General features: G+C 43.5%; 5 protein-coding genes across 26 annotated transcripts in view; all 5 read right to left on the reverse strand.

Annotated features, from left to right (window-relative positions):
- The window catches only part of LOC122879995 (protocadherin gamma-C5-like), a 251,973-nt gene that overhangs the window by 19,696 nt on the left and 213,658 nt on the right, over positions 1-18,619 (reverse strand). The window lies entirely within an intron of this gene.
- On the reverse strand, positions 8-7,758 carry LOC122880006 (protocadherin gamma-C5-like). Its single transcript, XM_044204725.1, is given in 3 exon segments — positions 8-853; positions 4,416-5,151; positions 5,153-7,758. Coding segments are annotated over 3 exon segments (2,466 nt in total). The 5' UTR covers positions 6,868-7,758; the 3' UTR covers positions 8-838.
- LOC122880019 (protocadherin gamma-C5-like) lies at positions 1,273-3,829 on the reverse strand. The gene has a single exon (XM_044204737.1). The coding sequence runs from the start codon at positions 3,304-3,306 to the stop codon at positions 1,420-1,422; it is 1,887 nt and encodes a 628-aa protein (XP_044060672.1). The 5' UTR covers positions 3,307-3,829; the 3' UTR covers positions 1,273-1,419.
- LOC122880009 (protocadherin gamma-C5-like) lies at positions 7,795-10,450 on the reverse strand. Its single transcript, XM_044204730.1, is given in 2 exon segments — positions 7,795-8,550; positions 8,552-10,450. Coding segments are annotated over 2 exon segments (2,463 nt in total). The 5' UTR covers positions 10,259-10,450.
- Positions 11,205-13,869, reverse strand: LOC122880002 (protocadherin gamma-C5-like). The gene has a single exon (XM_044204721.1). It carries the CDS (start codon positions 13,707-13,709, stop codon positions 11,220-11,222), a length of 2,490 nt encoding a protein of 829 aa, XP_044060656.1. The 5' UTR covers positions 13,710-13,869; the 3' UTR covers positions 11,205-11,219.

Genomic DNA, 18,619 nt, shown 5'->3' on the forward strand with positions numbered 1-18,619 from the left:
TCCCCCCACTCCGAGCATTGTGGTTTTGGTGCTGAAGCTGCATGGGGGAGGGAGTAGATCTCTTTGTACAGTTCTGAATGCTATTGGTGCACAGCATCTATCTCTCACATCCAATGAGAGGAAAACTGAGCAGCATCGTTAAAGACACAGTAACCCCTTTACACTGTCATTATAGAGCAAGTGAAACGCCATAAGGTGATGCCATTAACATTTCCATGACTTATATAAATGTAAAACAAATAAATGTATTAAAATCAAAGTCTGTACATCAAAAAATATATTTACTGTTAACATTGATTGAAATGAGACCAACTTTATTTTCCCTAGCTTGGATTTCTAATGCCTAAATACCTTCTTTAGCGTCTATGTAAATCAATAAATACAGGAATTTTAATAAGTGAAAAATAGTTATTAAGTGTGTTAGTTCAATGTTCATGCAGTTTCATTGTTACCCGATAAAGACCATTAACAGCAATCTATTATCGTGCCCTCTGTACGCCTCATGGGTGAGAGTCGCTGTCCATCCCTGTGGTGCTGAAACGCACAGCTCTAAAAGCTATTCAACATCCAACACAGTCTTCAGGTCAAATAATTACAGCCGCTGTGTCACAAACGTTGTCGACGATAGTTAACTTTTCGTTTGGATGTAAATGTCCTATTTTCATTTAAAATATATGACCATATACGACCAACATGGTAACAAATATGCCACATTTTAGAGGATGTGTTGAACTACCTTGTGATTATTATGATTTCTCACTGTGAAAGCAAAAGTTGTGATTTGTGGTTACTGTAGTTTAAGTAATAGTCTTACAAAACTGTATATGCCATTTTTGTTCTACTCACTGCTCACCTGCTGGCTCTCAAAGGTCCAGGTGCTGTCGGGTAAAGACGCATCCAGGACACTGATCACCTCCTTAAAGTCGGTGGTGCTGCTGGGTTTAATCAACGTGAAATCACTGTACTCTGACATCGGAGACATACAGGACCTGAAGGACTGACTCTGAGACAACATGTCTCCTCCCAGGACCTCCACGTACTTTATAGGTCCATCGGTGTTGAGCTGAATCTGCAGGTTTCTGTTGGGGTTCTTGTAATCATCACAGTCGGTCCGTCTCATGCAGCAACTACCGCTGCTTCTGCTGTTCCTGATGCATTTAACCGCTAAGATGAGAAAAGTCAGCAGAGACAGCACGGACACCGAGGCCAGAGAGAGGATCAAATAAAGGGTGATTCTCCCAGTTTTCTTGCTGGGCTCGGCCGCTTTCTGTCGGAGGTCTAAGATGGGCTCATGGAGGCCGTCCTCCAGCAGGATGGACACCGTGACGGTGGCGGACTGGACCGGTTCCCCGTCGTCCTTGATCTCTATAAGCAGCCTCTGAGAGGAGTCGTCCTGCTCGGACGCAGCGCGTTTAGTCCTCACCTCCCTGTGTACAGATTGACGGTGAACAGAGAGGCGTCTGTGGCCTCCGCCAGTCTGTAGGAGATCCAGGCGTTATGGCCCGAGTCAGCGTCCACGGCCGTCACCTTAGTGACCAGGTGACCCGCTTTAGCGGAGCGGGGCATCCTCTGATGAGAGAGGGAGCCCAGGGCAGCGGAGGAGGGGTAAATAACAGCGGGGGCATTGTCGTTCTGGTCCAGGATAAACACGTGGACAGTGGCGTTGCTGCTGAGAGACGGAGAGCCCTGGTCCTTTGCCTGAACCTGAATCTGAAACACCTTCAGTTTCTCATAGTCAAACGAGTGCATGCTGTAGATGCTGCCGTTATCTGAGTTAATGTAAACATAAGACGAGACAGACACGTCCTGCACTTTAGAGTCCAGTATAGAGTAAGAGATTTTGGCGTTTTCACCAAAATCCAGGTCAGATGCTGATACTGAGTACAGTATAGACCCTGGTACCCCATTCTCTTTTAAATATACATTATAGGAGGGCTGAGTGAATACAGGAGGGTTGTCATTCACATCAGTGATGCTGACAGGTATAATTTTCTGACTCGACAGCGGAGGTGAGCCTGAATCAGTGGCTGTTACCTCAATATTATACTCTGAGAAAGTCTCTCGGTCTAAAGGACCACTGGTAACCAGTGCGTAATTATTAGAAAATGATGGTTTTAAACTAAAGGGTGAACCCTTTGCGAGTTTTAACGTCACTTTACCGTTAGCACCGGAATCAATGTCTCGTGCACTGATTAAGGCTACAACTGTGCCTCTTGGTGCATCCTCACGCACTGGGTTTGGGTTTGACGTGAGAACTACTTCTGGGGAATTATCATTAATGTCTATTACTACTACTTGCACACGACAGTGGCCCTCCATCTCAGGAACTCCTTTATCTTTTGCAGTAATATCTAGTTCATGCATTGCACTGCTTTCATAATCTAACGGCCCGACTAAGGATATCTCACCTGTACCCGAATGTAAATTAAAAATGGACAACAATGATTGCGGTGTGTGCTCAGCAAATGCGTATTCAATCTCTCCATTAACACCCTCGTCTGCGTCTGTTGCTTCAACTTTTACAAGTACAGAACCAGCGACACTGTTTTCATGTACAGTTATATTATACAACGGGCTTTTGAAAACAGGGACATTGTCGTTGTTGTCGAGTACAGTAACTATGATTTTTGTGGTTCCACTTTTGACAGGACTGCCTCCGTCTAATGCTGTCAGTAATAACTGATGGACACTTTGTTTCTCTCTGTCAAGAGATTTCTCCAACACTAGTTCCGGAACCTTTCGATTACCAGACAACTCTTTCATTCTTAAACTAAAACACTCATCTTTACTTAAAGTATAAGATTTTACTGAATTACTGCCAACGTCCTGATCCTGTGCTGTTTCTAAAGGAAAGCGTATGCCTGTGGCAGTAGATTCTGCTATCTTTAATGATCGCTCCTCTGTTGAAAAAATCGGAGAATTGTCGTTTATGTCCCTTATTTCTACTTCTATCCGGTGTAGTTGTAGCGGATTCTCTGTTACAACCTGCAGAGGTAGAACACAGCTGGCGCTTTGTCCGCATAAAGCCTCTCTGTCTATTCTGTCATTCACCACCAGCTCGCCCTTCCCCGCATCCACGCTGAAATACTGCTCACCAGCCTCCGAGGCGACACGCAGTTTACGGTCAAGAATGTCTGATAGTCCCAAACCCAGATCTTTGGCTAGATTTCCTACCACAGAGCCCTGTTTCAGTTCCTCCGGGATGCTGTAACGAGTCTGTCCGTCTATTGTACTCCACAAGAGAAAGAAATGATGCCACCAAAGCGCCTGCCATCTCCAGTCTCGGTATCCTATTGTCTTTGTCATCCCCGGTCCGTTAGAATACGTTATTTTCCACCGAGGTATTCGTCAACACAACCCAACATACAAAGCCATCTCCAGTATGAACACTCTAATTAAAATTAATCCTTAAATAATTGGTAATAAAATATATATTCCGGACGCCTTCGAATAAGCGCATCTCCTCTCCAGCTCTGAGCACTGTGAGGGTTACCGTGGTGTGGATGGATGGGGGATGGAGTAGATCTCTTTGTACAGTCCTGCATGCTATTGGTTCACAGCATCCGTCTCTGCGATCCAATAACAGAGACCTAACTCTGCTTATAAAGCGACTGCACCGCCTCAAGGTCGCAATACATTTTGACAAATGCAACATTAGGGAACGTCACATTTATGTGATAATTGTCTATATAGAAAATTAAATACAAATTAAAATGATAAAACATGAGGATTTTAATTCCAAAACCCCAAATCCACTGGACATCTTATTTTCAAAGGATTGCTGCCAACTAATCATGGCATTAATATAAATAAATGAAAAACATTAAAACTTTAATTTGGATAAAAATATATTTTATAAAATTAAATTCACAAGTTATGAAAAAAATGTAGAATGTGGGAACAATATCTAAACAAAAATGGAAACAAATGCTCGGTGCATGCTTTCTAAAAATAATAAATTGTGATCATTAGAAACGTTCACTTTGAGTTCCTACTTTAAACATATTTAACAAATTCCTCAACATAGAAGTTAATGGATTCACTTTTTTAAAGGAACGATACTATGTCACGTTAGAAAACCTTCAACTTACACAATATCTCCATCTAGTATAAAATTGAATCTTAAACCACTCAAAACAGGTCTCTTTGTAATGTTGTATTAAAGACAGTTAAGGCAGCAGCGCTGTTTTATATGCACAAACTAATTAAAAACTTTTTTGGATTTTAGTGAAATCAAAATACAGAATTCATAAATGTTTAGGCTACCCATAGAATAATCCAATTTCATTCAAGTTAATTTAAAACAGTTTGATCTTATATTTCACACAAGTTCAGTTATTATTTTATTTCAGGCTAAACAAGAAATCTATAAGCCAATGAAAGTGTGTAAAGCAGGTATGTTGTTTTCTGCTCACCTGCTGGCTCTCAAAGGTCCAGGTGCTGTCGGGTAAAGACGCATCCAGGACACTGATCACCTCCTTAAAGTCGGTGGTGCTGCTGGGTTTAATCAACGTGAAATCACTGTACTCTGACATCGGAGACATACAGGACCTGAAGGACTGACTCTGAGACAACATGTCTCCTCCCAGGACCTCCACGTACTTTATAGGTCCATCGGTGTTGAGCTGAATCTGCAGGTTTCTGTTGGGGTTCTTGTAATCATCACAGTCGGTCCGTCTCATGCAGCAACTACCGCTGCTTCTGCTGTTCCTGATGCATTTAACCGCTAAGATGAGAAAAGTCAGCAGAGACAGCACGGACACCGAGGCCAGAGAGAGGATCAAATAAAGGGTGATTCTCCCAGTTTTCTTGCTGGGCTCGGCCGCTTTCTGTCGGAGGTCTAAGATGGGCTCATGGAGGCCGTCCTCCAGCAGGATGGACACCGTGACGGTGGCGGACTGGACCGGTTCCCCGTCGTCCTTGATCTCTATAAGCAGCCTCTGAGAGGAGTCGTCCTGCTCGGACGCAGCGCGTTTAGTCCTCACCTCCCCTGTGTACAGATTGACGGTGAACAGAGAGGCGTCTGTGGCCTCCGCCAGTCTGTAGGAGATCCAGGCGTTATGGCCCGAGTCAGCGTCCACGGCCGTCACCTTAGTGACCAGGTGACCCGCTTTAGCGGAGCGGGGCATCCTCTGATGAGAGAGGAGCCCAGGGCAGCGGGGAGGGGTAAATAACAGCGGGGGCATTGTCGTTCTGGTCCAGGATAAACACGTGGACAGTGGCGTTGCTGCTGAGAGACGGAGAGCCCTGGTCCTTTGCCTGAACCTGAATCTGAAACACCTTCAGTTTCTCATAGTCAAACGAGTGCATGCTGTAGATGCTGCCGTTATCTGAGTTAATGTAAACATAAGACGAGACAGACACGTCCTGCACTTTAGAGTCCAGTATAGAGTAAGAGATTTTGGCGTTTTCACCAAAATCCAGGTCAGATGCTGATACTGAGTACAGTATAGACCCTGGTACCCCATTCTCTTTTAAATATACATTATAGGAGGGCTGAGTGAATACAGGAGGGTTGTCATTCACATCAGTGATGCTGACAGGTATAATTTTTTTACTGGACAGAGGAGGAGAGCCTGAATCAGTGGCTGTTACCTCAATATTATACTCTGAGAAACTCTCTCGGTCTAAAGGACCACTGGTAACCAGTGCGTAATTATTAGAGAAGGAGGGTTTAAGAGTGAAAGGAGAACCTCTGGGTAGTTGCAATGTCACTTTGCTATTATTATCGGAGTCATAGTCACGTGCGTTGAGTAAAGCCACAACTGTGCCACTGGGTGCGTCTTCGCGCACCGGCTGTGGTTCAGAGGTGAGAACAATTTCTGGAGTGTTATCATTAACATCTACAACATCTATCTGTAAACGACAATGACTCTCCATTTCAGGAATCCCCTTGTCTTTCGCAGTTATTTCAATTTTGTAGGACGTGGCTTTTTCATAATCTAAGTCTCCTTTCAAATGTATTTCCCCTGTTAATGCATTTATTTCAAATACTGATGAGACGGAATCCGGTGTCCGAGAGCCAAAAGAGAATTCAACTTCTGCGTTTGGACCCTCGTCAGCATCAGTTGCTGTGATTTTGATAACAAAACTATCTTTTGCAGTATTTTCCCCTAACGAAACTTTATATATATTTTTATCGAAAACTGGATAATTGTCATTTACGTCAAGCACTGTGATTGTGATCTGTGAGGTACCAGACATGACTGGGTTTCCTCCGTCTAATGCAGTCAGTAGTAGCTGATGAACTGCTTTCTTCTCTCGGTCAAGGGGCTTCTCTAACACTAACTCCGGGACTGTTTTGCCATCCTCAACTTCCTTCATTTTCAACGTAAAACAATCGTTTTTAGGCAACATGTAGAATTTAACTGAATTACTGCCAACGTCAGAATCTTCTGCACTCTCCAGGGGAAAACGAGTTCCCACTGCTGCTGTTTCAGGAATTTTTAAAGACAGTTCTTTTGTATGAAAACTAGGCGAATTGTCATTTATATCTTTTATTTCGACCTCAGTCCGATGTAAATTTAGAGGGTTTTCAAGAACAACCTGCAGAGGTAGAACACAGCTGGCGCTTTGTCCGCATAAAGCCTCTCTGTCTATTCTGTCATTCACCACCAGCTCGCCCTTCCCCGCATCCACGCTGAAATACTGCTCACCAGCCTCCGAGGCGACACGCAGTTTACGGTCAAGAATGTCTGATAGTCCCAAACCCAGATCTTTGGCTAGATTTCCTACCACAGAGCCCTGTTTCAGTTCCTCCGGGATGCTGTAACGAGTCTGTCCGCCTATTGTACTCCACAAGAGAAAGAAATGATGCCACCAAAGCGCCTGCCATCTCCAGTCTCGGTATCCCATTCTCTTTGTCATCCCTTTATCCGTTAGAATACGTTTTTGCCCATCGAGAAAATCGAATTTAATATCCAGTTCCAAGGAGTATTAGCTATTCCCATAAAAATACATGAAGCTTTTTTGTTCATGTCTGAAGCTTAAATTAACGATTTATTTTTCAGCTTAGAGATATTAGCGCATCACCCACCGTCCTCCAGCTCTTTGCATTGTTAACGTTTACAGTGCTGAGGCTGCAAGGGGGAGGGGGTAGATCTCTTTGTACAATTCTGTATGCGATTGGCGCACAGCATCCATCACTAGCATCCAATAGGAAAGAGACTGAGCAGTGCTTTTAAAGACACAGCTGCGCTTCTGAGAATCGGCCTAGATGCACTGCTGTGCGATGGGTGTAAGATCCACCTTATTCCTCTGGTTTTACAATTGTGTTGCTGAAACAATATGTAATTTATACAATCAAAGAAAATGTACATTGCCACAAAAGAATATGCAGCAAATTAACAGACGTAAGCCAAGGCAAAACCCCATCCTCTCTAATAAGGCATATATGAAAGGTTAAAATCGTTCTTGAAGTCAGAAGTTACTACTTTTAGTATAATAAACGTTTTGCCACTATCATAATACCAGAACACACAGCTCATTTTTGTTTTGTTATTTAGATAAAATGTTTTTGGCATTTGCGAGTTGTTGAAGCAATGAAATTGGGAGGTGTTGCTGAATATATCAAATTCTTGATTGCTCCCTTAATAACAGCATTAACTAAGTGTACACTGAACAAAAACAATACCACAGTGCTCTATGTATATTTTTCAGCATATGAGGCTGATAAAAACAACGCTAAGGAGGCCAGCTTTCAGTTTTTACCATGAAAACACGATTATCAGACGACAACCAAACATCCCTATATGTTTTTTAAAATTTAACAAACTATGACATCAAAATATACAGTCATCTGCTCACCTGCTGGCTCTCAAAGGTCCAGGTGCTGTCGGGTAAAGACGCATCCAGGACACTGATCACCTCCTTAAAGTCGGTGGTGCTGCTGGGTTTAATCAACGTGAAATCACTGTACTCTGACATCGGAGACATACAGGACCTGAAGGACTGACTCTGAGACAACATGTCTCCTCCCAGGACCTCCACGTACTTTATAGGTCCATCGGTGTTGAGCTGAATCTGCAGGTTTCTGTTGGGGTTCTTGTAATCATCACAGTCGGTCCGTCTCATGCAGCAACTACCGCTGCTTCTGCTGTTCCTGATGCATTTAACCGCTAAGATGAGAAAAGTCAGCAGAGACAGCACGGACACCGAGGCCAGAGAGAGGATCAAATAAAGGGTGATTCTCCCAGTTTTCTTGCTGGGCTCGGCCGCTTTCTGTCGGAGGTCTAAGATGGGCTCATGGAGGCCGTCCTCCAGCAGGATGGACACCGTGACGGTGGCGGACTGGACCGGTTCCCCGTCGTCCTTGATCTCTATAAGCAGCCTCTGAGAGGAGTCGTCCTGCTCGGACGCAGCGCGTTTAGTCCTCACCTCCCCTGTGTACAGATTGACGGTGAACAGAGAGGCGTCTGTGGCCTCCGCCAGTCTGTAGGAGATCCAGGCGTTATGGCCCGAGTCAGCGTCCACGGCCGTCACCTTAGTGACCAGGTGACCCGCTTTAGCGGAGCGGGGCATCCTCTGATGAGAGAGGAGCCCAGGGCAGCGGAGGAGGGGTAAATAACAGCGGGGCATTGTCGTTCTGGTCCAGGATAAACACGTGGACAGTGGCGTTGCTGCTGAGAGACGGAGAGCCCTGGTCCTTTGCCTGAACCTGAATCTGAAACACCTTCAGTTTCTCATAGTCAAACGAGTGCATGCTGTAGATGCTGCCGTTATCTGAGTTAATGTAAACATAAGACGAGACAGACACGTCCTGCACTTTAGAGTCCAGTATAGAGTAAGAGATTTTGGCGTTTTCACCAAAATCCAGATCAGATGCTGATACTGAGTACAGTATAGACCCTGGTACCCCATTCTCTTTTAAATATACATTATAGGAGGGCTGAGTGAATACAGGAGGGTTGTCATTCACATCAGTGATGCTGACAGGTATAATGTTCTTACTAGAGAGGGGAGGAGAGCCTAAATCAGCGGCTGTTACCTCAATATTATATTCTGAGAAACTCTCTCGGTCTAAAGGACCACTGGTAACCAGTGCGTAATTATTAGAGAAGGATGGTTTAAGAGTGAAAGGAGAACGTTTGGGAAGTTGTAACGTCACTTTACCGTTATCACCGGAATCAAGGTCACGGACGCTGAGTAAAGCCACTACTGTCCCACTGCCAGAGTCTTCGGGCACAGAAGTGGATTTTGAAGTCAGCACAATTTCTGGGGCGTTATCATTTACGTCTAAGACATCCACCTGCACACTGCAGTGACCCTCCATTTTAGGCAAACCTTTGTCTTTTGCACTAATGTCTATTCGATATGAGGCTTGAGTTTCGTGGTCCAGCTGGTTTTTTAAAAATATATCTCCCGTTACAGCATCTATATGAAATAATGACAGCACTGATGGTGGTGTGTGTATACCAAGCGAGTACTCAATTTCTCCATTTGGACCCTCATCTATATCGGTTGCTTTTGTTGTAAGTACAAAGGAGCCGATTGCACTGTTTTCTTGAATAGCAATTTTATAAAAAGTATTTTCGAATAATGGCACATTGTCGTTAATATCAAGCACATTTACAGTTATTTTTGAAGTTCCAGACTTGACAGGATTGCCTCCGTCCATAGCAGTAAGAAATAAATTGTGAATAGCTTTTTTCTCGCGGTCTAATGATTTATTTAATACCAATTCTGGAATTTTTCGTCCATTTTCAATTTCTTTAACTTTTAAAGTAAAGCACTCATCTTTGCTAAGTGTGTACGTCTTTAATCCGTTACTCCCAACATCAGGATCCTCTGCACTCTCTAAGGGAAAACGCACACCTACAACGGTGGATTCAGCTATTTCTATTATATGATCGCTTTTGAGAAAATTAGGAGAATTGTCATTTACGTCTCTTATTTCCACTTCTATCCGGTGTAACTGTAGCGGGTTCTCTATTACAACCTGCAGAGGTAGAACACAGCTGGCGCTTTGTCCGCATAAAGCCTCTCTGTCTATTCTGTCATTCACCACCAGCTCGCCCTTCCCCGCATCCACGCTGAAATACTGCTCACCAGCCTCCGAGGCGACACGCAGTTTACGGTCAAAAATGTCTGATAGTCCCAAACCCAGATCTTTGGCTAGATTTCCAACCATAGAGCCCAGTTCCAGTTCCTCCGGGATGCTGTAACGAGTCTGTCCGTCTATTGTACTCCACAAGAGAAAGAAATGATGCCACCAAAGCGCAAGCCACCTCCAGTCTCGGTATCCCATTCTCTTTGTCATCCCCGGTCCGTTACAATACGACGTTATTTCCCATCGAAATATTGTTCAGAATAAAGAGGTCAATGCGAAAATCCATCCAACAATGAACTTGCTGTACTCTGGAAATAACCATATTTGCGTATCGTGAGATGTAAATTAAAGGTTTATTATTTAATCTGAGTGTTTAAACGCATCCTCCTCTCATCTCGGGCTCGAAGCGATGTACTGGCTACAGTGGTGAGCATGGATGGGGGAGGGAGTAGATCTCTTTGTACAACCCCTAATGCTATTGGTGCACAGCATCTACCCTACAGCCAATATGATCGAAACAGCAGTGTGTTCCAGACCCAGAACTGCAATTTAAAAATGTATGAAATGGCACAAAGGGGTGCTTATTTCAATGAGCAATTAAATACAGTTGGATACATGTTTTTTCTTTATCTTGATTGTTATGATTTTAACAATTTCTGTGAATTCATTCATACTGCATTTTCTATAACAACATTCACATCAATTTTGCAAAAGGAATCCACATTCAAATAAATAAAACTAAATGGAACATTAGACTTCCAGTACATGTTGAGATTTTAATTAAATAGCTTACAATACCATGAAACATTGCCATATTCTCAAAAGTATTGTAATTTGCGTCGCTGTTTGAATCAGACAATCGTTCAGTCACAAAACAGACGCAATCATAAAGCCCCACATCAACTAATTTATTTATTTTGATCTTTAGCGAGATGTTTCCGAGGAACGCATATGTATTTCGGTGTTAGTATTTCAGTCACAAAGTTCAGTTACAGTAGTGTAGAATAAATAAGGCTATGACACAAAATATGTAAGCGAAAGCCGTATTGCTCTATTAAACACTATTTAAAAATAATTTGGAAAATTTAAACCTGAGTCTGATAATCCTTTAAAACCGTGTATGTATCATATAAGGGAATCTTGTGTGAAAATACACATATAGAAGATGATTTTACTCGTTGCTCACCTGCTGGCTCTCAAAGGTCCAGGTGCTGTCGGGTAAAGACGCATCCAGGACACTGATCACCTCCTTAAAGTCGGTGGTGCTGCTGGGTTTAATCAACGTGAAATCACTGTACTCTGACATCGGAGACATACAGGACCTGAAGGACTGACTCTGAGACAACATGTCTCCTCCCAGGACCTCCACGTACTTTATAGGTCCATCGGTGTTGAGCTGAATCTGCAGGTTTCTGTTGGGGTTCTTGTAATCATCACAGTCGGTCCGTCTCATGCAGCAACTACCGCTGCTTCTGCTGTTCCTGATGCATTTAACCGCTAAGATGAGAAAAGTCAGCAGAGACAGCACGGACACCGAGGCCAGAGAGAGGATCAAATAAAGGGTGATTCTCCCAGTTTTCTTGCTGGGCTCGGCCGCTTTCTGTCGGAGGTCTAAGATGGGCTCATGGAGGCCGTCCTCCAGCAGGATGGACACCGTGACGGTGGCGGACTGGACCGGTTCCCCGTCGTCCTTGATCTCTATAAGCAGCCTCTGAGAGGAGTCGTCCTGCTCGGACGCAGCGCGTTTAGTCCTCACCTCCCCTGTGTACAGATTGACGGTGAACAGAGAGGCGTCTGTGGCCTCCGCCAGTCTGTAGGAGATCCAGGCGTTATGGCCCGAGTCAGCGTCCACGGCCGTCACCTTAGTGACCAGGTGACCCGCTTTAGCGGAGCGGGGCATCCTCTGATGAGAGAGGGAGCCCAGGGCAGCGGAGGAGGGGTAAATAACAGCGGGGGCATTGTCGTTCTGGTCCAGGATAAACACGTGGACAGTGGCGTTGCTGCTGAGAGACGGAGAGCCCTGGTCCTTTGCCTGAACCTGAATCTGAAACACCTTCAGTTTCTCATAGTCAAACGAGTGCATGCTGTAGATGCTGCCGTTATCTGAGTTAATGTAAACATAAGACGAGACAGACACGTCCTGCACTTTAGAGTCCAGTATAGAGTAAGAGATTTTGGCGTTTTCACCAAAATCCAGATCAGATGCTGATACTGAGTACAGTATAGACCCTGGTACCCCATTCTCTTTTAAATATACATTATAGGAGGGCTGAGTGAATACAGGAGGGTTGTCATTCACATCAGTGATGCTGACAGGTATAATATTCTTACTGGACAGAGGAGGTGAGCCTGAATCAGTGGCTGTTACCTCAATATTATATTCTGAGAAACTCTCTCGGTCTAAAGGACCACTGGTAACCAGTGCGTAATTATGGGAAAACGATGGTTTCAGGGCAAATGGAGATTTCTTGGGGAGTTGTAATGTTACTTTACCATTAACACCGGAGTCAAGGTCTCGAGCGCTGATTAAAGCTACTACGGTGCCATTAGGCGAGTCTTCGCGCACTGGCTTTGGATGAGAGGTGAGTATTATCTCTGGGGCATTATCATTAACATCTAAAACTTCAACATGCACAGTACAATGCCCCTCCATTCTCGGACTGCCTTTATCTTTCGCACTTATGTCTAATTCATAATTTGCAGTTGCTTCGAAATCTAGCTTTCCTGTAAGAAATATTGTTCCCGACATATGATCAATACTAAAAACAGAGAGAACAGTTTCTGATGTGTGCGCTCCAAAAGAGTATTCTATCTCTCCGTTTTGACCATCGTCCATGTCTGTCGCTTTTGTTTGTACTATTAACGCACCTTCTGCAGCATTTTCACTAATAGACACTTTATACAACGTTTTCTCAAAAGCTGGAACGTTGTCGTTGTTGTCAAGGACGGTAATAGATAGCTGAGCGGTCCCTGATCTCACTGGGTTGCCTCCATCTAGAGCTGTTAATAAAAGCTTATGAACAGCCTTTTTCTCTCTATCTAAATTTTTTGCTAAAATCAATTCAGGGACTTTCCTTCCACCGGCAACGTCTTTAACTCTGATATTAAAACATTCATCTTTACTGAGACTGTATGACTTCAATGAATTACTGCCAACATCTGGGTCTATGGCGCTCTCTAATGGAAAACGAACCCCTAAACCCGTAGATTCCGCAACCTCCAATGTGATATCATTTGATGGAAATCTAGGCGCATTGTCATTAATGTCTTGTATTTCCACCTCAACACGAAAAAGTTGTAATGGGTCTTCAATTACTACCTGCAGAGGCAACACGCAGCTGGCGCTTTGTCCACATAAAGCCTCTCTATCTATTCTGTCATTCACCACCAGCTCGCCCTTCCCCGCATCCACGCTGAAATACTGCTCACCAGCCTCCGAGGCGACACGCAGTTTACGGTCAAAAATCTCAGATAGTCCCAAACCCAGATCTTTGGCTAGATTTCCTACCACAGAGCCCTGTTTCAGTTCTTCCGGGATGCTGTAACGAGTCTGTCCGTCTATTGTACTCCACAAGAGAAAGAAATGATGCCACCAAAGAGCAAGCCATCTCCAGTCTCGGTATCCTATTCTCTTTGTCATCCTTCGTCCGCTATAACACATAAATTCCAGTCGACATATTGTATTGAACAATGCTGAAATCCATCACCGCAGATGTTAATCCAATAGAACATTTTCCATAATTACTGAGCATGGCTGTAAGATAAAATATAAAATGTTCATATTATAAAATACGAGCTCACTGTTGTCTCTCTCCTCGAGCTCTTTGCATTCTACGTGTTATAGCAGTGGGGCTGAATGGGGGCAGGGACAAGATTGCTTTGTACAGTTCTGAATCCTATTGGTGCACAGTATCCACCTCTACCATCCAATGAGAGGGAAACTGATCGACACTCTTAAAGTGGCAGCATCTATTCTCTTTGTGCCCCTTCATTTCAACCAAAGGCAATTATTTTAAAACTTGTGAGATGTCAAATAATGTAAATGTAGCATGTTAATATAAAATACGTTTAAAACAGAGAGAGAAAGAAAGAAAGAAAGAAAGAAAGAAAGAAAGAAAGAAAGAAAGAACAGGACATAAGCCTGGCTAATGCAACTTCAGATGTAAACAATCACAATCTAGTGAGATGTCTTTTTTTAATCAATCACTTGATCAAACACACTATTTTCTTTCTGAAAAGATTATCACCAAAAGAGGCAACACACGCACTTACACACATACTTTTATCACAAGCCTATAAGGACCCTGCATTCCACAAAGTGTCGCTGTCCACCTTCGTGGTGCTGAACTATTGAGAAATGGCTATGGAAATCTGCGCATGTGAGACTATATTGACAGATGTCTTGAACATATTTTTTGTTTCTGAACACAGTCTTTTAACCAAACATTAGATAGATAGATAGATAGATAGATAGATAGATAGATAGATAGATAGATAGATAGATAGATAGATAGATAGACAGACAGACTGTCGAGTCCCTCAGAGTAAATGCAACTCAAAATCTGCATTTTGTTTTGCTCACCTGCTGGCTCTCAAAGGTCCAGGTGCTGTCGGGTAAAGACGCATCCAGGACACTGATCACCTCCTTAAAGTCGGTGGTGCTGCTGGGTTTAATCAACGTGAAATCACTGTACTCTGACATCGGAGACATACAGGACCTGAAGGACTGACTCTGAGACAACATGTCTCCTCCCAGGACCTCCACGTACTTTATAGGTCCATCGGTGTTGAGCTGAATCTGCAGGTTTCTGTTGGGGTTCTTGTAATCATCACAGTCGGTCCGTCTCATGCAGCAACTACCGCTGCTTCTGCTGTTCCTGATGCATTTAACCGCTAAGATGAGAAAAGTCAGCAGAGACAGCACGGACACCGAGGCCAGAGAGAGGATCAAATAAAGGGTGATTCTCCCAGTTTTCTTGCTGGGCTCGGCCGCTTTCTGTCGGAGGTCTAAGATGGGCTCATGGAGGCCGTCCTCCAGCAGGATGGACACCGTGACGGTGGCGGACTGGACCGGTTCCCCGTCGTCCTTGATCTCTATAAGCAGCCTCTGAGAGGAGTCATCCTGCTCGGACGCAGCGCGTTTAGTCCTCACCTCCCCTGTGTACAGATTGACGGTGAACAGAGAGGCGTCTGTGGCCTCCGCCAGTCTGTAGGAGATCCAGGCGTTATGGCCCGAGTCAGCGTCCACGGCCGTCACCTTAGTGACCAGGTGACCCGCTTTAGCGGAGCGGGGCATCCTCTGATGAGAGAAGGAGCCCAGGGCAGCGGAGGAGGGGTAAATAACAGCGGGGGCATTGTCGTTCTGGTCCAGGATAAACACGTGGACAGTGGCGTTGCTGCTGAGAGACGGAGAGCCCTGGTCCTTTGCCTGAACCTGAATCTGAAACACCTTCAGTTTCTCATAGTCAAACGAGTGCATGCTGTAGATGCTGCCGTTATCTGAGTTAATGTAAACATAAGACGAGACAGAAACGTCCTGCACTTTAGAGTCCAAGATGGAGTAAGAGATCTTCGCATTGTCACCCGAATCAGGATCAGTTGCTGACACTGAGCATAAAATTTTCCCAGGAGCATTGTTCTCTTTTACATAAACGACATAAGAAGGTTTGGAGAAAACTGGTGGGTTGTCATTGACATCTAACAGTTCAACAAGTATCACTTTTTCACTCGATAATGGGGGTTTTCCATTATCAGTAGCACTTATCTTGACACTATATTGGCCATTTTTTTCACGGTCAAGTGGCCCATTCGTCACTAATGAGTAATGGTTAGAGACCGATGGATTTAATTTGAACGGGGATGTGGAAGACACGCTCAACGTAACCTTGCCATTGTCACCCGAATCTGGGTCTTTTGCACTTATCAATGCGATAACTGTTCCCACTGTAGAATCTTCTGGAACAGGTGTTGTTAAAGACGTCACAATTATTTCAGGAACATTGTCGTTAATGTCGACTATTTTAATTTCGATGCCACAATGCCCATCCATCTCAGGGTTACCTTTGTCTTTAGCAGTTACGTCAAATCTATGTAAGGAGTTTGTTTCATGGTCTAAAATTCCTTTTACAACAATAGCTCCAGTAGAAGGTTCAATGTTAAATAATGATAAAATCAGATCCGTAGTTTGCTCTGCAAAAAAATATTCAATTTCTCCATTTAGTCCTTCGTCTGCATCTGTAGCTTTAACACGCAATATTTCAGTTCCAGGTGTTGCCTTTTCGCTGACATTAGCCTCATATATCAGTCTCTCAAACTGTGGCGCATTATCATTGATATCAAGTACTATAACTGTAATTTCAGATGTCCCTGAGCGCACCGGATCTCCACCATCTACAGCGGTGAGGACAAGCTTGTGTAAGGGCAGCTTTTCTCGATCAAGTGGTTTTTCGAGGACCAGTTCAGGGATTTTTCTTCCGTCCTTGTGGGTTTTAACAGTCAATTTGAAATTATCATTTTTGCTTATGAGGTAAGAGCGTACAGAATTAGTGCCGACATCCGGATCCTGTGCACTTTCTAAAGGAAATCGCGCGCCTGGATTTACCAGCTCTGCAATTTTCAACACTTTCTCTTTTGTAAGAAAACTAGGAGAATTATCGTTTGTATCCTGTATTTCAATTTCGACTCTATGCAGCTGTAAGGGGTTATCTATAACCAGTTCCAAAGGCAACAAACATGACGGTCTTTGTCCACACAGTTCCTCCCTATCTATCCTATCAATCACCACCAGTTCACCCTTCCCCAAGTCCATACTAAAATATTGCTTACCAGCCTCCGAGGTTATCCGCAATTTACGTCGATATAGTTCAGATACAACCAAACCCAAATCTTTGGATAGATTTCCTACCACAGAGCCCTGTTTCAGTTCCTCCGGGATGCTGTAGCGGGTCTGTCCGTCTATTGTACTCCACATAAGAAAGAAATGATGCCACCACAAAAACACCTGCCATGCAGGCAATTTGTTCCACATTATTCCTCGTTCCATAAATCCCATATCTTTTCACTCCAATCCCAACTTCTTAACTGATTAAGTATAGAAGGTCTATGATAAAATGAAGATGCGTCCTCATGCATAACAGTAACAGTCATGCTTTGTGTCTGCATAAGCATCCCTCTCCTCCTGTGCAGAACATTGTAATGGTTACGACGCTGAAGCTTCTCGAGAGGGAGTAGATCTCTTTGTACAGCTTTGCATGTCATTGGTGGACAGAGTATACCTATTTCCACCAATCGTGGCATCAGTAAACGCCTACAGAAGAGTGACGTGAAAGTAAGAGCCACAGAAAAAGTATCCAGGTTATTGAGTCTTTATCATATGAAATATCATTATACTGATTATTAAAACAGTCTCCCCATCACCTGCAACGTCTTTTTAAATGTGTATTTTAGGACTACAAATATAAATATGTAGAATATATACGACATTAATATGGATACAAGCTGTGGATAATAGATTACTTAGTACAGTGTCTTATAAACAACTGAATGACTGATCATTATATGATTACTCATATAATGCTTTGTGTTAATCCATCCATCCTCTTGCCTGTATGTACCTGCATACATGCACATGCCTTTGTGGTTGACAAGGCTCTTCGTTGCCTTCCTGTGGCCAGAGAAAGCCAATGCAGCCTGCATACGTCATTACGTTTTCACAGCTCTCAACAAGCCTCAGAGAAATAATTCTGTCAGCAGCCAACGTAAAATACCCGTATGGAGGTCTGTAGAGCAAATGAAAAGGGAGGGGGAGCACAGATGGTGCAGGAAGGCATTAACTTCCTTTTTGCTTCTCCCCCGACTCTCTCTCAAAATAATAATAATAATAAAACGCGTAAATTCATTATTGCAAATGGTTAAATAATTAAAATGCAAATTAATATAAAAAATAAACTCAATAAATAAGTATTTGCAGTAGTCATCTGCTCAAAATGGAGGTGGGCGACAGAGGGAGATGTAGAGAAGCAGTGTGAGAGACAAGAGAGGGAGGGAGAGAGCGCTGGAGCTGATTTCAGCACCACAAGTGTGGACAGCGCCACACAGGCGGCCAACTGCTGCTGCTGCATGCTGCTGGCGAGGCAGACAGCCTCACAGGCTCTCACTGAAGACAGCAGGCAGTATTTTTCATACTGAATACAGGAATAAATACAGAAGTAGATCGGCAAGCACAACTAATTAAATTTTATTGCTGTAAACACAGGACATGAAAATAATAAGATAAGATAATCCTCTATTGAAGTTTGGTACATATAAGATATATAATTATGCTACCTTTATACTTCTGGTATTTGATCAGCAAGAAAAAGCATCATTCAGAGATGTTAGATAATGGCATAAACATGATGCTATTTTGCTACTAGTCCAGGGATGTTATTTCCAGGGCTGATATTTGTAGGCATCAAAAAACATACACAAAGTTGAATTCTGATGCACACATTTGTAAGTACACATGAATTTCATTGCATCTATGCACACGCCACAAAAAAGGACCCAGCTAGCCAGTGGATTTGAACTTGT

Source organism: Siniperca chuatsi, linkage group LG8 (genome assembly GCF_020085105.1).
Source record: "Siniperca chuatsi isolate FFG_IHB_CAS linkage group LG8, ASM2008510v1, whole genome shotgun sequence".
Classification (NCBI taxonomy): domain Eukaryota; kingdom Metazoa; phylum Chordata; class Actinopteri; order Centrarchiformes; family Sinipercidae; genus Siniperca; species Siniperca chuatsi.